The sequence below is a fragment of the Balaenoptera musculus genome, chromosome 4, assembly GCF_009873245.2.
Source record: "Balaenoptera musculus isolate JJ_BM4_2016_0621 chromosome 4, mBalMus1.pri.v3, whole genome shotgun sequence".
Lineage (NCBI taxonomy): Eukaryota > Metazoa > Chordata > Mammalia > Artiodactyla > Balaenopteridae > Balaenoptera > Balaenoptera musculus.
The window spans coordinates 38,271,343-38,289,420 of NC_045788.1; the positions used below are offsets into that span (position 1 = coordinate 38,271,343).

General features: G+C 43.4%; 1 protein-coding gene across 1 annotated transcript in view; it reads right to left on the minus strand.

The window, feature by feature from the left end:
* The window catches only part of RARRES1 (retinoic acid receptor responder 1), a 41,029-nt gene that overhangs the window by 7,765 nt on the left and 15,186 nt on the right, over window positions 1-18,078 (minus strand). The window contains exons 2-4 of the mRNA XM_036850013.1: window positions 7,096-7,158; window positions 4,182-4,365; window positions 513-649 (exon numbers count right to left, since the gene is read on the minus strand). Coding sequence (XP_036705908.1) covers window positions 513-649; window positions 4,182-4,365; window positions 7,096-7,158 — 384 coding nt within the window. The remainder of the gene's footprint in view (window positions 1-512; window positions 650-4,181; window positions 4,366-7,095; window positions 7,159-18,078) is intronic.

Sequence of the window (18,078 nt, forward strand, 5' to 3'; positions counted from 1 at the left end):
CTCACTCTCTTGCAGCCATACCAGCCTCACTGCTGTTTCTGCAACCCATCAGCCACAATGCTGCCTCTGTTCCCTCTGTCTGAAATGCCTTCCCTTCTGGAGGCGTGGCTCACTCTCACTTCCCTTAGGCCTCTGCTCCAGTGTCACCTCTGCTCAAATTAGAGGGGCCTTGCTTTAGACTAAAGTTTAATTCTGTCAATAGCCTGCATTCCCTTTTCCCTACTTTATTTTTCTCCATAGCACCTACCACCATTTGATACAAATTTACTTGTTTATCGGCTCAGTGTCTTTCTTCTCTCGCTAGAATTAGTCTCAATAAGGGCACCTACACTGAGTTTTTTGTTTAGTGCTATATCCTCAGTCCCCACAACCATACCTGGCATTCAGATATTTATTGAGTTAATGAAATGCAATTAAAACTCTTGCCACAGAACTAGAAGTTCACATTAATTTAGTCTAAGAACATTGCATTGGTTGTATCGCTTGTGATACAAGTTGTCAGTTTTTCTTACCCACTGCTTCACACTGCTGAGCTGTGCCATGTAGTAGTGTAAAAACTGTGTTGTCTTTTCCCACATCACGTAAGAGCTGCCCAGAAAAGCTAAATCCCAGATGGGTCTCAGAGAGGGATCAATATGTCCATGACTATCTGAGGGCACAAAAAAAGTACATTCATATTAAGACATTTTCAGGACAAAATATTACAAGTTTCAGTAGTGAAGTGGGACTTGCATCTGTTTCTGCATTGTATGGAATCTTACATGTTTCAACTTGCTCTGCTAAGTAAAGCTACTATAAAACAGTTTAAGGGCTATTTGCTGTACAATATAAATGCAAACTAAGAGCTATAATGATACTCAAAGTTAATCTAAAACCTTTAATCTAAAATCTTTTAATTAGATGGAAACATCTATCAGTTATCTTCTCCACATTACCTTCTGGTGTGGGTCTATAGTCAATGTGCTGGTCTTTGACAATCTAGCAAACGTCTTTGTCCTTCTCTGATCCTTGGTGTTAAAGCTAATCTGTGTATTGGCAGCATCTGTCACTTTTTTGACCACATGAAGAAATCAAGTGGGTTTTTCCTGTGGCATTGTTTTTGGAACTGCAATCTTTTTAATTCAGCAAACATTTATAAAAAATCTACTTAATATCATACTGCTATAGGTAGGGATACAATGACTAATAAATTACCTCTTGTGACTTTTAGGAACTCAAATTTTAGCAAGTAATTTATGAGCTATTCATGGACCATCATTTATGCAGTTTGAAAGAGATAGTGTATATTAAAGCCCAATAATAGTATAATATGTGAGGAATACGAACAGCTTATTAGGAAATGAATCCTTCTTAGTAAAATAATCTTTCGCATAAATTCTGCTCTGTATTGGTAGAACTAGACTTGGCTGGTTTATAGTGGTAGTCAATTCAAAAGGCATTCATTGATTGCTTGGGTGCTGTGAGATACAAAGAGAGGCCCTACCCTCCACTTGACAGTGTGGAAATGCAGCTGACACCTTCCTTAAGAAAAAGGGAGGATCAGAGAGCTGAGGGGACACAGGGAAGGGGGAGGTTTCTTTGGGCTGAAGAGGTTGGGGACAGCTTCACAGAGATGAGATTTGAGCTGAGCCTTGAATTCCTGTCGTGTGTGTGGAAGTGAGAGAGTGACAGACTTCCTTCGTCTTACAGTGCCACTAGGAGTTTAACTGGTGAGATCAAAATGAATTACCATAGAAGAAAAATTAGTTACACAAAATCCTGTGAATAAAGAGGACAACTGAAAGTTATAAATGCCAGTAGCACTGCTACAGAGTCACTTAGGATTTTGGTTATTCCCAGGTCCCCAGTCTTTTCTTTTGTATGTCATATACTTGGGCTCATCTATAGGAAGTTTATGAATTCATTAGAAGAGGAGACATTTTTACTCTTCATAAAAACCAGACAACTACTTTTTTTAGGGGAAAAACAGTTCAGAGCAAGGATATCCTAAAATGGATTAGATCTTCTCACTTAGCAGTTATAGAGAAAACTGCTCAACAAATACCCTGAATTGATTAAATACTGAATGGGATCTGCTGAGATCTGAACTGGCTGCTCCAACATAGGTTTTGATTCAACTTATCTAAAACCAAACCTGTTCAGTTTTAAGTAGATAATTTTAGATATACAGGCTATAAGCACCATTAAACATCTCTGCTGAACTTCAAGTGACAAGAGAACTTGTAGATTTTGTTGATGAAGACATGCCCTATGTTAAGCAAACACTTTCTTGAAGCTTCATAGCAGCCACATGAAGTTAGACTGTTATAGAATAATCCTTGTGGGCATACAGGACTTAACTGAACATGATCCCGTTAACCTGCGTTATTAAAAATTGTCCAAAATCTAGACATTCTGTGGCAAAAGGACTGAGACCCTTTCAAAGAAAGAGTCCAATACGATTTCTAAAATTTGTGTTTTAAGAAGAATATACAAAACCCTATTTCCCCAACTAATGCTAATGAGGGGACCAATCCCTGAATAACCGTAGATTTTAAGTATTAGTCATTGGCCCATTTATTTCAGGCAGTTAAATATAAACAAATACTACTACAGTGTAAGATTCTGAATTTTCTTCATAATTCTTTGGAACAGGATTTAATCCAAGTTGTCAAAGAACTATAATGCGAATGCGCCAAGCTTCTGAATTTGAGAAACGCAAGGAGCAGTATCCCACCTCCGGGTTTTTCAGAACACTTAGTCTCAGTAATGGATGGGACACAGATGCAGCCAGAAATGGAGACCACAGGTCCTCCACGCTGACACAGGTCTGTCACAGTCTCCGGGCAAATGAGTGAACTGAGAGAGAGACAGTGGGACAGGGAGCGCTGTGGTGGTCAGATGTCAAGCTTAATACCCCAATGCAAGTCCAGAGATGACTTCTGTGGTTTTGGAGATTGGATTTGCCGGTAAGTGCCGAGTGTCAGCTGCTGTCCACATACCCTGCTGAGTGCCAGCGCAAATGGGCTCTGCTTCACTTCAGCTGAGTCACTTCAGAGGCAGGGCTCATTTCTTATAAGAGACGGCACCACTGCCCATTAGCTGTGGACCTAAAATGAGATCAGCTTGACTCCACTGCAGCCTCCCAGCAAGGCCCTGAGACGGCTCGCCCGGCCCTGGTGCAGAAGGCCGTGATGCACACGACAGAGGCCCTGGATGGGGTCCTGTCACCTAAAGTTTCCAAAGCCACCACCAGAAACCTCTAGAATTTTTCTCCTCAGCTTCTGGACTCAACCCTGAAAACTGCACCCCTACGTGTGGGTCCTGTTGCAAAGACCTCCACCTCTTCTCCCTGGAGTCCGGCTCTTGCCCTGCCCTGCATCTGGGATGAGAAGTGGGCAGATTAAAGGGGCACAGATAGTTTTCAATGGAGTCACTATATTGCACTCGAGGGGGAAAATAGGAAAAGGATACTTCTGAATTTTGTTCAAATAACCAGGTGTACCACATTCTGTAGCTGAATTAAAGTGCCATTTGGGGGATATATTTTTAGATGATCATTTTTTAAAAATCTTTATCGGAGTATAACTGCTTCACAATACTGTGTTAGTTTCTGTTGTACAACAAAGTGAATCAGCCATATGCATACATATATCCCCATATCCTCTCCCTCGTGAGCCTCCCTCCCACCCTCCCTACCCCAACCCCCTAGGTGGACACAAAGCACCGAGCTGATCTCCCTGTGCTATGCGGCTGCTTCCCACTAGCTAGCTATTTTACATTTGGTAGTGTATATATGTCCATGCCACTCTCTCACTTCGCCCCAGCTTACCCTTCCCCCTCCCCGTGTCCTCAGGTCTGTTCTCTAGTAGGTCTGCGTCTTTATTCCTGTCCTGCCCTTAGGTTCTTCATAACCTTTTTTTTTTTTTAGATTCCATATATATGTGTTAGCATACAGTTTGTTTTTCTCTTTCTGACTTACTTTACTCTGTATGACAGACTCTAGGTCCACCCACCTCACTACAAATAACTCAATTTTGTTTCTTTTTATGGCTGAGTAATATGCCATTGTATATATGTGTCACATCTTCTTTATCTGTTCATCTGTCAATGGACATTTAGGTTGCTTCCATGATCATCTTTTTAAGATGTAGTAATGACATGCATTCCTGAATATAGAAATTCCAGATATTGGTTCATACCAGGTATGCTGACTACATCCAAGAGGTTTTGAAGCTGCTTCATGTACTTGTAGAGCCGATAATCTTCTTCTTGTCTTGTCTTCTTCTCAATGAGCCGAGTACATGTTATATTAATGGCCGGTCTGGGTTTCTCGTTCCTGAAAAACACTCGAGCAGAACATTTCCCCAGACGTTCCTTACCTTCCTAAAATAAAGATTTTGGAATTAGAATGGTTCCTTATCACTCCCCACCCACTCCAATGAACAACACACACAAGATTGGGGAGTTCCTTGTACATGGCAGGTATGCACTGGCATCCATATGTAGTATTCTTTGTAGAAAATGATTTTTGTGCTCACAGCCAAACTCAACAATCTTCAGTCTTTGCTGTCATTTAAAAAACTCCTGCTTTCTGATGGTGCCCTTATGAAAGAATGCTGGGCCTCTTCCAAAGAGATACCACTGACATCTGTGAGTGCTACTAGGCTCAAACCTCTAGCTAGGATAGAAGTACCTTCCTCTCTACTGTGGACCAACCAACATCATGCTTACTTGGCCCTCAAGCTGGCCAACTTGAACCAAAAGGAAGCTGATTCCCATCAACACAAATGACAGTGTCTTCATGCTGCCTGATGAATTCAGTCCTCTTATTCCAATTTTACAGTTTAAGACTGAAGTTTAAAGAGGAACCTACTCCATGTCTCACAGCTAGTAAGTGGTAAGCCAGGACCTGAGCTGTGTCTGTGTGATGCCAGGGCCCCAGCTCTGTGAGAACTCCATCTCTCTACTCCGAGGTCTAATCTGGAAGAAGTGGAGGGACAGATCACCCAAATGGGACTGATTCAACTACCTGAGTGACCGAGGGAAGTCTGCTTGCACTCATATTTAAAGGTAGACACACTGAGTGTTCTGGGATCTCCCTCACTTTCCAATCCAGAGACACATGGAGCTGGGTAGCTGGATGCTTTAAGTAGACATCAAGGGTACAACTCATTTCTGGGACGGCGCTTCTCCACTCTTTTAGGTCACTGATTCCTTAACCTGACAATAAAAGCCAGGGAACCGCTTCCCAGAAAAATGCACATTCACTCATGCCATCCACTGGGCCTAGAATCTGAGGAAGTCCGTGGCGGCACTCAAAACCCATTCATGGGCCCCTAGTTAAGAACTCCTGTTACAACATGGTTGGTTGAGCGATTGAGTTCTTTTCACTTTTACAGTCATTTAAACTGGGTGGAGTCCCAGTTAAAACAACCAAAAAGAAAAAGCCCACAATGAAACAAACCGTACTTAAAATTGGATCTGCTAAATAAGCCCCCTCCTTGAACTAATGCAAAAAACTGAAATAGGCGTTCCACTGGGCGACATCTTCTCCCGTGAGTGCTGGTTTACAGGAGAGCAAATTTAAGTGGTACATTAAAATCCTAATTATCGGTGCAATACAGGAAAACGGTGAAGGGACCATTGGGGAAGAGGCTTATGAAAGGCAGAAGACAGGGCTGGTACGTGGGCTCTTTTGATGTCAAAACCGTTTCCAGGGAAGAGAAAAGGCAATAGGTATTGTCCCCTTTTGTTTGTCTTTCCCTTTCCCCCCAAACAGCTCCACAGAATCAAAACAGTTGCCAGAAGATGAAAGAACTCTCCCTACCTCCCAAAAGGAAGCATTTCAATTAGCTAGCCCTTCAGAGAAGCACAGTTGGTCAAAGTAATCTAGTAATTGTTTTCCTTTTAGCTTTAATCTAACACTTCCGTTTGCAACACAGAAACCAAAAGCACCTTCCTTATGCTTTAAGAAAACGTTAATTCTTAGGTCAATTAGCAAAGTTGGCGTAGTGTTTTCTTGTCAGAACTTGTTTGTGAATACTGGTAAGCTTTCTTCCAGAAGCATCAGCCGGAGGGGTTATGCCTTCTCCGAAGCTCCGCCTTCCTGAGACGCCGTAATGCCGATGCTGCCTGCTCATCCCCCGCGCTGACTCGGCGCCACACAAAGGGGTTTGGGCTGGTCCCTCCACCCCGGTTCCAGGTGCTGCCTCCCAGCCTGGCCCAGCACCGGGAAGTCCAGATGGCTCTAATTTCTGTATGAGTCCTCTGTTTCCTCTCTTATTGAGAAGGGGGAGGTGGTGGGGAAAGGAAACTTGGCGACCGTGGCCCGCTGGGTCAGAAGGAGAGGCTGAAGATGCCTGCGGCGCACGTGGGCTGCTCTGAGTTGCGGAATGCCTCTGTGCGTGGAAGCTCCTGGAGGCGGCCTCGTGCTATGCTGGCCCGCTAACGAGAAATGCCACCAGCTGACAGGAGGAGAGCAGGTTGGCATTTGAGAGTGAGTCATTCTGGGGATTCGGAGGTGCTAGGGAAGGGCACCGGGTCCAAAGGGGGTGTGAAACGCCCTCCCAGCGGCAGGAGGGGACGACGGCTGTGTGGACGCGGTAAAAGGAACCCTGAGACCATGAAGTGGTCCTGCCTACCGCTGTCTTCAATTCTTGGGAACAAATAGAAAACAAAGCAGGAAAGAAAAAAAAAAAAAAAAAAGGCAAACCTCCAGGTCACTACATATTAAGATTCTCACTTAAAAAAAAAAAATTCAGGGGCTTCCCTGGTGGCACAGTGGTTGAGAATCTGCCTGCTAACGCAGGGGACACGGGTTCGAGCCCTGGTCTGGGAAGATCCCACATGCCGCAGAGCAACTGGGCCCGTGAGCCACAATTACTGAGCCTGCGCGTCTGGAGCCTGTGCTCCCCAACAGGAGAGGCCGCGATAGTGAGAGGCCCGCGCACTGTAATAAAGAGTGGCCCCCGCTTGCCGCAACTGGAGAAAGCCCTCACACAGAAACGAAGACCCAACACCGCCATAAATAAATAAATAAATAAATAAAAATTAAAAAAAAAAAAAATTCATACAAGTTGTTAATAGGACACTTCACAAACCATGGCAGCTTACCTCTGGGTTGTAGAGCTCCGTGGTAAACGCCAGGTCAACTTTATATTCCTTCTTTTGATTAATCTGAAACACAGAAGTAGAACTTTAGCCTCGTGGAAGCTATGTTAACACCTTCATATCCAAGAACCACTCGCTCTCTGGGAATAACATGACGTGCAAATGGCAGCTCTAGCATTCATACCTGAACAAAATCGGTGATTTTTTACAAAGAGAAAAGATCCCAAATTTGGGGCTGATCACGACACTCTGCTGGCTGATTTGACAGCTACTCACAAGGAGGGAGGCTGAGAGGGGGGAAACAGTGGTCCTGAAGCTACAAGTAGGCTTTGTGGAAGCAGCTAGATGAGAAACAGACATGAGCACACAGGGCTGAGGAGCGGGGTCCTTCCTTCCTTCCCCAGCTGTGGAGTGCCCCTCCGCGCCCTGTGCTGGGCGCTGGGCCCCATCAGCGGCCCCTCCTCCTGCCACTCACAGTTGAACACGGGATCCAGCGACAAAGGTGCGCCCAGTAATAAATAATGGGTTTTCAGATGGTGATGAGTGAAGAAAGAGAGCGGTGGGGCAGAGTGGCTACTTCTCTTAAGGTGGTCAAGGAAGGCATCTGGGAGGCGGAGACCTCAGCTGAGGCCGAAGGGACAGTATGGAAGCAGCCACGCCCAGACCCGGGGCAGGCGGGGGGCACCCACACGTGAGGCCGGAAGTGGGCTCCGTGATGGGCCCGAGTCTGGGGCGGGGTGAGTTAGCCGCACAGAGGAAGTCCTCAGATGTTCTGGTCTCCCCTTTCTTCGCAGCTTTCACAGGCTGGCATACTTCTAAACTTGGGGAGTGCCTGTTTAACCTTTTTAAACCTTTGAACTGACTCCAGTGCATAGTTTTAGAGTATATATACCCATATCATTGAAGCACATTAGACTGTTTAGAAGAACTTTATGTTATTGGCCTTTTTTTTTTTTTTTTTTGAACACCACAGTGACCATTCAGTAAATGGAGTGTTTTCTAGGGAAGAAAGGAAACTTCCGCTGCCTGGAGCTGAAGTTATTTCACATAGTGTTGATTAAGTTAGACTCTGGAAACAACAATTTCCCTTGAATCAGGAACACAACAACCAAACAGGGTTAACTTATTTTAAGTAGACCAGATATCATCTATTCCTATCACAGATTTTTAAAAAATTCTGGGAAACCAGAGAATGGAGGGTGAGGATTATGTGGCAATTATTTATGTAAAGAATATTTAAACATGTGGATATATGGATAGTGCTGGGAGACAGGGTGGGGGGCACCCAGAGCACATGTACGAGAGCAGTTTGCTTAGGGCTCATTTTCAATCTCGAAACAAGCTCTGGTGTAAGCTGAAACATTGATTTCAATCACAAATTCATACAAATTACAGAATTCATACAAGTCTGTCTTCTCATTCACTTTTTGCCACCTATTATGCCAGGCACCAGAGATATCCAAGGAAACAGAACATCCAGTCCAGCTTGACCAGAAACCTACTTCCTGTGTGGAAACAGGCATGTCAACAGCTACACAGTGCAGCCCACCTATGTGGCCAGAGCTGCACGTGTGCCGGGCGCTCAGTTTAGGGGGGCTTATCTAGAGCAAGGGGCCCAGGCGAAGATGTGGGAATGGAGTGCAGGGGCTGGCGTTCCAGGGAAGGCGGCGAAGCTAGAAAAAAGGCTGTCTGGGGAGGCTGGCGCAAGGTCACAAAAGCCTCTTTTTTTGTAAAAAAGTTTGGGATCAACTTGGAACTTGATCCCAAAGTCTGTGGGAGTCCCAGTTAACATAATGCAGTACTTAGGCTGTTGTGGACAGTAAGACATGGCACAAATAGAGCTTCGACTGTGCCTGGGTCGGGGTAAAAGTCCAATGTATGCTCACTCTTTTTATCATTATTAAAACCTATTCAAGCCCACAGCTAACATCATTCTCAATGGTGAAAAGCTGAAAGCATTTCCTCTAAGATCAGGAACAAGACAAGGATGTCCACTCTCACCACTTTTATTCAACATAGTTTTAGAAGTCCTAGCCATGCAATCAAAGAAGAAAAAGAAATAAAAGGAATCCAAATTGGAAAAGAAGTAAAACTGTCACTGTGTGCAGATGACATGACACTATACATAGAGAATCCTAAAGATGTCACCAGAAAATTACTAGAGCTCATCAATGAATTCAGTAAAGTTGCAGGATACATGGGAATTCTCTGGCGGTCTGGTGGTTAGCACTCGGCACTTTCACTGAAGAGGGCCTGGGTTCAATCCCTGGCCGGGGAACTAAGATCCCACAAGCTGCACAGCGGCAGCCAAAAAAAAAATACTACAATGAGGTATCACCTTACACTGGTCAGAATGGCCGTCATCAGAAAGTCTACAAACAATAACTGCTGGAGAAGGTGTGGAGAAAAGGGAATCCTCCTACACTGTTGGTGGGAATGTAAATTGGTACAACCACTATGGAGAACAGTATGGAGGTTCCTTAAAAAACTAAAAATAAAACTACCATATGACCCAGCAATCCCACTCCTGGGCATACATCCAGAGAAAACTGTAGTTCAAAAAGATGCATGCACCCCAATGTTCATTGCAGCATTATTTACAATAGCCAAGACATGGAAGCAACCTAAATGTCCATCAACAGAGGAATGGATAAAGAAGATGTGGTACCTAAAAACAATGGAATATTACTCATCCATAAAAAAGAATGAAATAATGCCATCTACAGCAACATGGATGGACCTAGAGATTATCATACTAATGAAGTAAGTCAGACAGAGAAAGACAAGTATTATATATCACTTATATGTAGAATCTAAAAAGATGATACAAATGAACTTATTTACAAAACAGAAACAGACTCACAGACTTCAGAAACAAACTTATGGTTACCAAAGGGGAAAGGTGGGGAGGAGGGATAAGTTAGGAGTTTGGGATTAACATATACACATTACTATATATAAAATAGATATCAACAAGGACCTACTGTATAGCACAGGGAACTCTACTCAATATTCTGTAATAACCTATACAGGAAAAGAATCTGAAAAAGGATGGATATATGTATATGTATAACTGAACACTTTGCTGTACACCTGAAACTAACACAACATTGTAAATCAACTATACCCCAATATGAAATAAAAATTAAATTAAAAAAAATAAAATGCAAAAATAAAGGAAACAAAACAAAACGTATTCACATCAGGGAGGGAAAGAACTGTGCTGGAAAGCAGGGTCTGGCCCAAGGATGAGGCTAGGGAAGGCTGAGATACAGACTCCATCTAGCTTGTTTTTACGTTGGTTTTCTCCTGCCTAGAGCTCGCAGTGAATCATTAAAGGGTGTAAACAGGGCCTGCACGAAAGCGGCTGCACAAGGCGCCCCATATATCTGTCTCCAAGTCTCCTAAAGTTCAGTGTCCTCATCGCCCCACCCGAGTTAGAGGAACACATGGAACACTCACCCGAGCCACGCGGGCACCAACAGCTGAGACTCAAAGAAGGCAACACTTCCGCCAGCCGGCAGGTCTAAAGCCTAAATTGCTTGCTGCGCCAGTCCTAGGGCCCTCTGGCCTGCTGCACGCACGACCTAGGAGTCTGCCCTTCCCGTCCACTTAGGGGCCTAAGCTCAGCCTCCTACACAGGAGTCAGGATGCCCCTCAGGCTGCTAGGTGGGGGTGAGGGGGGTGGGTGGTGAGGCCATTCATGAGAAGAGGAGGGGGCAGCAGGGCTGGCGCTGCATTCCTTGTGCTCAGGGACATGGAATACGGCCAGGAGGCAGCTGCACGTCATAAAAGTAGATTCAGTAGAGGTGCTGGTTGAAGCCACGGAATTGGCTGCAATCCCCCCGGGGAAGGTGTATACACTGAGAAGAATCTTGAGGACCACCAATCTTCCCATCGGTAATAAACTGGGCACGCTTATTTGCTAGCCACAAGGATTCACAAAAATCTGCCTTATTCTTGATATAACTGTGCATATTTTAAATAAAGTACTTAAGATATTATTTGACTCAACATTTTTTTGAAAACACATGGAGGCAAAGTGATGTACCAGTACCTATTCTTTGCAGGGAAAGAAACAGGTGGATTAACCAAAACAAGGCTGTGAGCTGAATGGAGCTGTCTGGTTTTTTTGGCCGCACTGCACAGCGGCTTGTGGGATCTTAGTTCCCCTGACCAGGGATTGAACCCACGCCCCCTGCAGTGGAAGCATGGAGTCCTAACCACTGGACCACCAGGGAATTTCCCCGAGCTGTCCTTTTGAAGAGTAATTTTTCCTTCCCGATTTGATCTCCTCCTTTTGTTTTAATTAGGCACTCTTAAAGGCATCTACATTCTGTCCAAAATAAGATTTTTATATTTTTGGTTGTACTTTATCCTTTATCAAGACACAGCCCTTTTTGCTCCCACAAAGGCCTCTCCCGGCTCCCTTCCTCTGAGTCACAAGTTCCCCTGAGGCAGCTTTGCTGGTTCTCCTGAGATAAGGCAGCAGCCTCAGGCCTTGGGCAAAGCAGCACCAGCCAGGGCCTTCTTGTCTGGGACAAAGTGTCTCACACTCCTCAGGACATTTTAGGGCTGTGAGCTCCCTTCCGCTGCCTTTGATTAAACTATCCTGTGATAAAGAGGTCTTTGTAGTTCAACACCTACCCCAGGAGTTGTGAACGTGAGCGCAGGGCTAGGAGCAGGAGGACAGGGTACAGACAGTCACAGCCGCCCTCAGGGCAGTCAGGTGACAGGAGGAGAACTTCAAATAGATCGCTGTAGAGCTGATTATTTGATCATGGATGACTTAAGAGCTATGAAAGGATAACTGGAGAAGTGATCTAGTCTGGGGGTCAGCGACGTGACATTTGAGCTGAACTCTGAACATTAAGAAGGAATTGACTTTGGGGTGTCAGGGTGAAGGTGGGGGGCTGGCAAACTTTCCACATGGAAGGAAGATGGGGCTGAAGGTGCTGGGGAGCAGCTGGGGGGCAGAGGGCAGGAAGACGGGGGCCAGGATCCAGAAGAGGCTGGCCCTGGCCAGGTGGTCAGGGGCCGTCCCTTGCAGGCTGCAGTAAGAGTTTCTTCCTAAGAGAAATGGGAAGCCACGAAAAGGAAAGAGAGCTTTTTAAAGATCCCTCTAGCCCACATATGGAGAACTGGTGGCGCTGGAGTGAGGAGGGGTCCGGAGTGAATGCAGAGACTACAGGAGGCTCGTTGAGGGGGTGGATGAACCAGGGTGGGGACAGCGGAAATGGAGGGAAGTTTACGGTGGACAGATGTGGATGTGAGTCCTAACTAGCAGGTCAACATGACCAGTCACATCACTCAAGATTAGAAATAATCACTAGAATACATGTTTTGTATTAGGACAACATTATTATATGCACCATCATTTAAAGGACGCTTGTATTTACAGAACAACAACAACAGACACCCTCTAGGGCCTGTGCTGGGTGTGATTCTAAGCATATCACATGTTTTACCTGGGCTAACAGAGCTCTGAAGGCCTGTGCACAAGTGAATAATCGGGAGATGCAAGCTAAAGAAGCAGTGAGGGACCACTGTACAACTGTTAGATTGGCAATAAATGAGAAAATGCATAGGGCCAACCCACTGGCCGGGTTTGGGGGGTTCATGGCTGATAGGGAACCACTGACTGAAACCGCCCACTCTGGCCAGGCACCATAGAAACCATTTGCATGAGTTACCTTGCGACAGGAGGTCCTGGTAAGGAACACAGAACAAGTCACCACCAACCGGAAGAATTCGGGAAAGGTCAAAAGGGGCGAGGAGATGCCAGTCCACGTGTCCTACCAACCTCCCAGAATCCTTCTCGCTGTTATCCATCTTGGCTGAGCAATGCACGTGCCACCAGGAAGGACCCTGAGTCTGAATGATTGGCCAGAGACAACCCGGAAACTAACCCCATCACCATAAAACCTGAGACTGTGAGCCACGTGGCAGAGCAGTTCTCCTGGACTCCCTTACCCTCCTGCTCTCCACCGAGGCCCCCCTTCCCAATAAAGTCTCTTGCTTCGTCAGCACGTGTGTCTCCTTGGACAATTCCTTTCCAAGTGTTGAACAAGAGCCGACTGCCCTGGAAGGGGTCCCCTTCCTGCCACATGGCTGGGGGGAGGTAGCCTGGTGCAGCCTAGCTGGAAGGCAGTCTGGCTGACTTGGTCAAATCAAGACTGCACACACCTTATGATCCAATAACCTACTGCTGGGTATATATCCCAGACAAACTGTGATGCTGTTACAGGGGACTCGTGGGAGAATGTTCCTTGAGGCATCATCTGTGTGGTGGGAAGTGGGAGGCAATCTGGTGTGTGTCCCTTGGGGGCAGGCAGGTAAAATGGGGTTGCTGTGCAGCAGGGAAAGGGAGCCAACTAGCCATACGTACAGCAACAAAGAGAGATCCTCAAGGCTGGGAGTGCAAACAGAAGCAACAAAATGCATGGCAAAATACCACTTACAAAAATGTTTTAAATAAAAATTTGCATACACACACCAAAAATATCTTTTATAAGAGCACTTACAGACAGAAGAATATACATCAGCCCTTTTCAAAGTGGTTGCCCATGGGAGGGCAATGGAATCAAGGTGTGGACAAAGAATGTCACCTGCCATTTCAGTAAACACAGGATACTGCAGCCATAAAGCCCCTACAGTGCAACCCTGAGGGGAATTCAGGATGGAGAAAAACAGGATACTGGCCCTAGATAGTTAAGATGCATATCAAAGTAATAATTTCAGTGAGCCCAGACTCTTGCATCTTCCCCTACATAGAAAAGCACGAAACTCATTAACTTGAATACAGACTGAAAGTGAGGGGATGGAAAAAAATATTCCATGCAAATGGAAATCAAAAGAAAGCTGGAGTAGCAATACTCATCAGATAAAATAGACTTTAAAAGAAAGACTATTACAAGAGATAAGAGAGGACATAATGATCAAGGGACCAATCCAAGAAGAATATATAGCAATTGGAAACATTTATGCACCCAACATAAGAGAACCTCAATACATAAGGCAAATGCTAACAGCCATAAAAGGGGAAATTGATAGTAACACAAAAATAGTGGGAGACTAACACTCCACTTACACCAATGGACAAATCATCCAGACAGAAAATCAATAAGGAAACACAAGCCTTAAATGACATATTAGACCAGACTTAATTGATATTTATAGGACATTCCATCCAAAAACAACAGAATACACTTTCTTCTCAAGTGCACATGGAACATTCTCCAGGATAGATCACATGTTGGGGCACAAATCAAGCCATGGTAAATTTAAGAAAATTGAAATCATATCAAGCATCTTTTCTGACCACAACGCTATGAGATTAGAAGTCAATTACAGGAGAAAAAAAAACTGTAAAAAACACAAACACATGGAGGCTAAACAGTATGATACTAAATAACCAGTGGATCACTGAAGAAATCAAAGAGGAAATCAAAAAATACCTAGAAACAAATGACAACGAAAACTTATGACCCAAAACCTATGGGCTGCAGCAAAAGCAGTTCTAAGAGGGAAGTTTATAGCAATAAAATCTAACCTGAAGAAACAAGAAAAATCTCAAATAAACAACCTAACCTTACATCTAAAGCAACTAGAGAAAGAAGAACAAACAAAACCCAAAATTAGTAGAAGGAAAGACATCATAAAGATCACAGCAGAAATAAGTGAAATAGAAACGAAGAAAACAACAGTAAAGATCAATGAAACTAAACGCTGGTTCTTTGAGAAGATAAACGATATTGATAAACCTTTAGCCAGACTCATCAAGAAAAAGAGGGAGAGGATTCAAATCAATAAAATTAGAAATGAAAAAGGAGAAGTTACAGCAGACACTGCAGAAATACAAAGCATCCTAAGAGACTACTACAAGCAACTCTATGCCAATAAAATGGACACCTGGAAGATATGGACAAATTCTTAGAAAGGTATAACCTTCCAAGACTGAACCAGGAAGAAACAGAAAATATGAACAGACCAATCACAAGTAATGAAATTGAAAGTGTGATTAAAAATCTTCCAACAAACAAAAGTCCAGGACCAGTGGCTTCACAGGTGAATTTTATCAAACATTTAGAGAAGAGCTAACACCTGTCCTTCTCAAACTCTTCCAAAAAACTGTAGAGGGAGGAACACTCCCAAGCTCTTTCTACAAGGCCACCATCACCCTGATACCAAAACCAGACAAAGATATCACAAAAAAAGAAAATTACAGACCAATATCACTGATGAACATAGACGCAAAAATCCTCAACAAAATACTAGCAAACAGAATCCAACAACACATTAAAAGGATCATACACCATGATCAAGTGGAATTTATCCCAGGGATGCAAGAATTCTTCAGTATACACAAATCAATCAATGTAATATACCATATTAACAAATTGAAGAATAAAAACCATATGATCATCTCAATAAATGCAGAAAAAAGCTTTTGACAAAATTCAACACCAATTTATGATAAAAACTCTCCAGAAAGTGGACATAGAGGGAACCTACCTCAACATAATAAAGGTCGTATATGACAAACCCACAGCAAACATCATTCTCAATGGTGAAAAACTGAAAGCATTTCCTCTAAGATCAGGAAAAAGACAAGGATGTCCACTCTCACCACTTTTATTTAACATAGTTTTGGAAGTCCTAGCCACGGCAATCAGAGAAGAAAAAGAAATACAAATTGGAAATGAAGAATTAAAACTGTCACTGTTTGCAGATGACATGATACTATACGTAGAAAATCCTAAAGATGCCACCAGAAAACTACTAGAGCTAATCAATGAATTTGGTAAAGTTGCAGGATACAAAACTAACACACAGAAATCTCTTGTGATCAGACAGAAATAAAGGAAACAATCCCATTTACCACTGTATAGAATAAAATACCTAGGAATAAAAAATAAATAAAAAAAGAATAAAATACCTAGGAATAAACCTACCTAAGGAGGCAAAACACCTGTATGCAGAAAACTAAGACACTGATGAAAGAAATCAAAGATGACACAAACAGATGGAGAGATATACCATGTTTTTGGATTGGAAGAAGCAATATTGTGAAAATGACTATGCTACCCAAAGCAATCTACAGATTCAATGCAATCCCTATCAAATTACCAAGGCCATTTTTCACAGAATTAGAACAAAAAATTTTACAATTTGTATGGAAACACAAAAGACCCCAAATAGCCAAAGCAATCTTGAGAAAGAAAAATGGAACTGGAGGAATCAGGCTCCCTGACTTCAGACTATACTACAAATCTCCAGTAATCAAGACAGTATGGTACTGGCACAAAAAGAGAAATATAGATCAATGGAACAGGATAGAAAACCCAGAGATAAACCCACACACCTATGGTCACCTAATCTATGACACAGGAGGCAAAAATATACAATGGAGAAAAGACAGCCTCTTCAATAAGTGGTGCTGGGAAAACTGGACAGGTACATGTAAAAAAATGAAATTAGAACACTCCCTAACACCATACACAGAAATAAACTCAAAATGGATTAAAGACCTAAATGTAAGGCCAGACACTCTAAAACTCTTAGAGGAAAACATAGGCAGAACAATCTTTGACATAAATCAGCAAGATCTTTTTGGACCCACCTCCTAGAGTAATGAAAATAAAAACAAAAATAAATAAATGGGACCTAATTAAACCTAAAAGCTTTTGCACACCAAAGGAAACCATAAACAAAACGAAAAGACAACCCTCAGAATGGGAGAAAATATTTGCAAATGAAGCCACTGACAAGGGATTAATCTCCAAAATATACAAACAGCTCATGCAGCTCAATATCAAAAAAAAACAAACAACCCAATCAAAAAATGGGGGGAAGACCTAAATAGACATTTCTCCAAAGAAGACATACAGATGGCCAACAAACACATGAAAAGAGCTCAACATCACTAACTATTAGAGAAATGCAAACCAAGACTACAATGAAGTATCACCTTACACTCGTCAGCATGGCATCATCAAAAACTCTACAAACAACAAATGCTGGAGAGGGTGTGGAGAAAAGGGACCCCTCTTGCACTGTTGGTGGGAATGTAAATTGATACAGCCACTATGGACAACAGTATGGAGGTTCCTTAGAAAACTAAAAAGAACTACCATATGACCGGAAAGTATACATATGGTGCACATTTGGCAGTTGGTGGAATCGGCTGGGATTCTGAGAAGTCATTTTGTCTGGCTGTACCAACTCTCAGGGGCTTTGTCATCTTAACCTGTGCAAAAAAGGTCTTTACCTTCTTTGACTATTTTGGGGAGTAAAGTTTTCTCTTTTTTTTGGCTGCACTGCACAGCTTGCGGCATCTTAGTTCCCTGACCAGGAAATTGAACCCGGGCAGCCGCAGTGAAAGAGCCAAGTCCCAGCCACTGGACTGCCAGGGGATTCCCAGGAGTAAACTTTCTATATCTTGTGTAGGCTTTGCACTCTCTTGTGGGGATGCCTCTTTCATCTTCCTAGTTTGAGTCACTATTAAGATATATCTTGTTAATGGCCAGATGATGGATCATTTAAATTGGAGAAACTTCAAAATTGGTAAATTTTTAGAGAGCTCTTATTATATAGTTGTTTATTGGCACCTATAAAAAAAACAAATCAGAAGTTGGAGATGTATAGGTATATGTATATATAAAATGGCTAATCAAAAGAACCCCTTTAGTTTAATTTTTTTTAATTAAATTTTTTTAAATTTTTGGCTGCATTGGGTCTTCATTGCTGCACACAGGCTTTCTCTAGTTGTGGTGAGTGGGGGCTCCTCTTCGTTGCGGTGCGCAGGCTTCTCATTGCAGTGGCTTCTGTTGTTGCAGAGCACGGGCTCTAGGCACGCGGGCTTCAATAGTTGCAGCACGCAGGCTCAGTAGTTGCGGCACGCAGGCCCTAGAGCATGCGGGCTTCAGTAGTTGCGGCACGTGGGCTCAGTAGTTGTGGCTTGCAGGCTCAGTAGTTGTGGCTCAC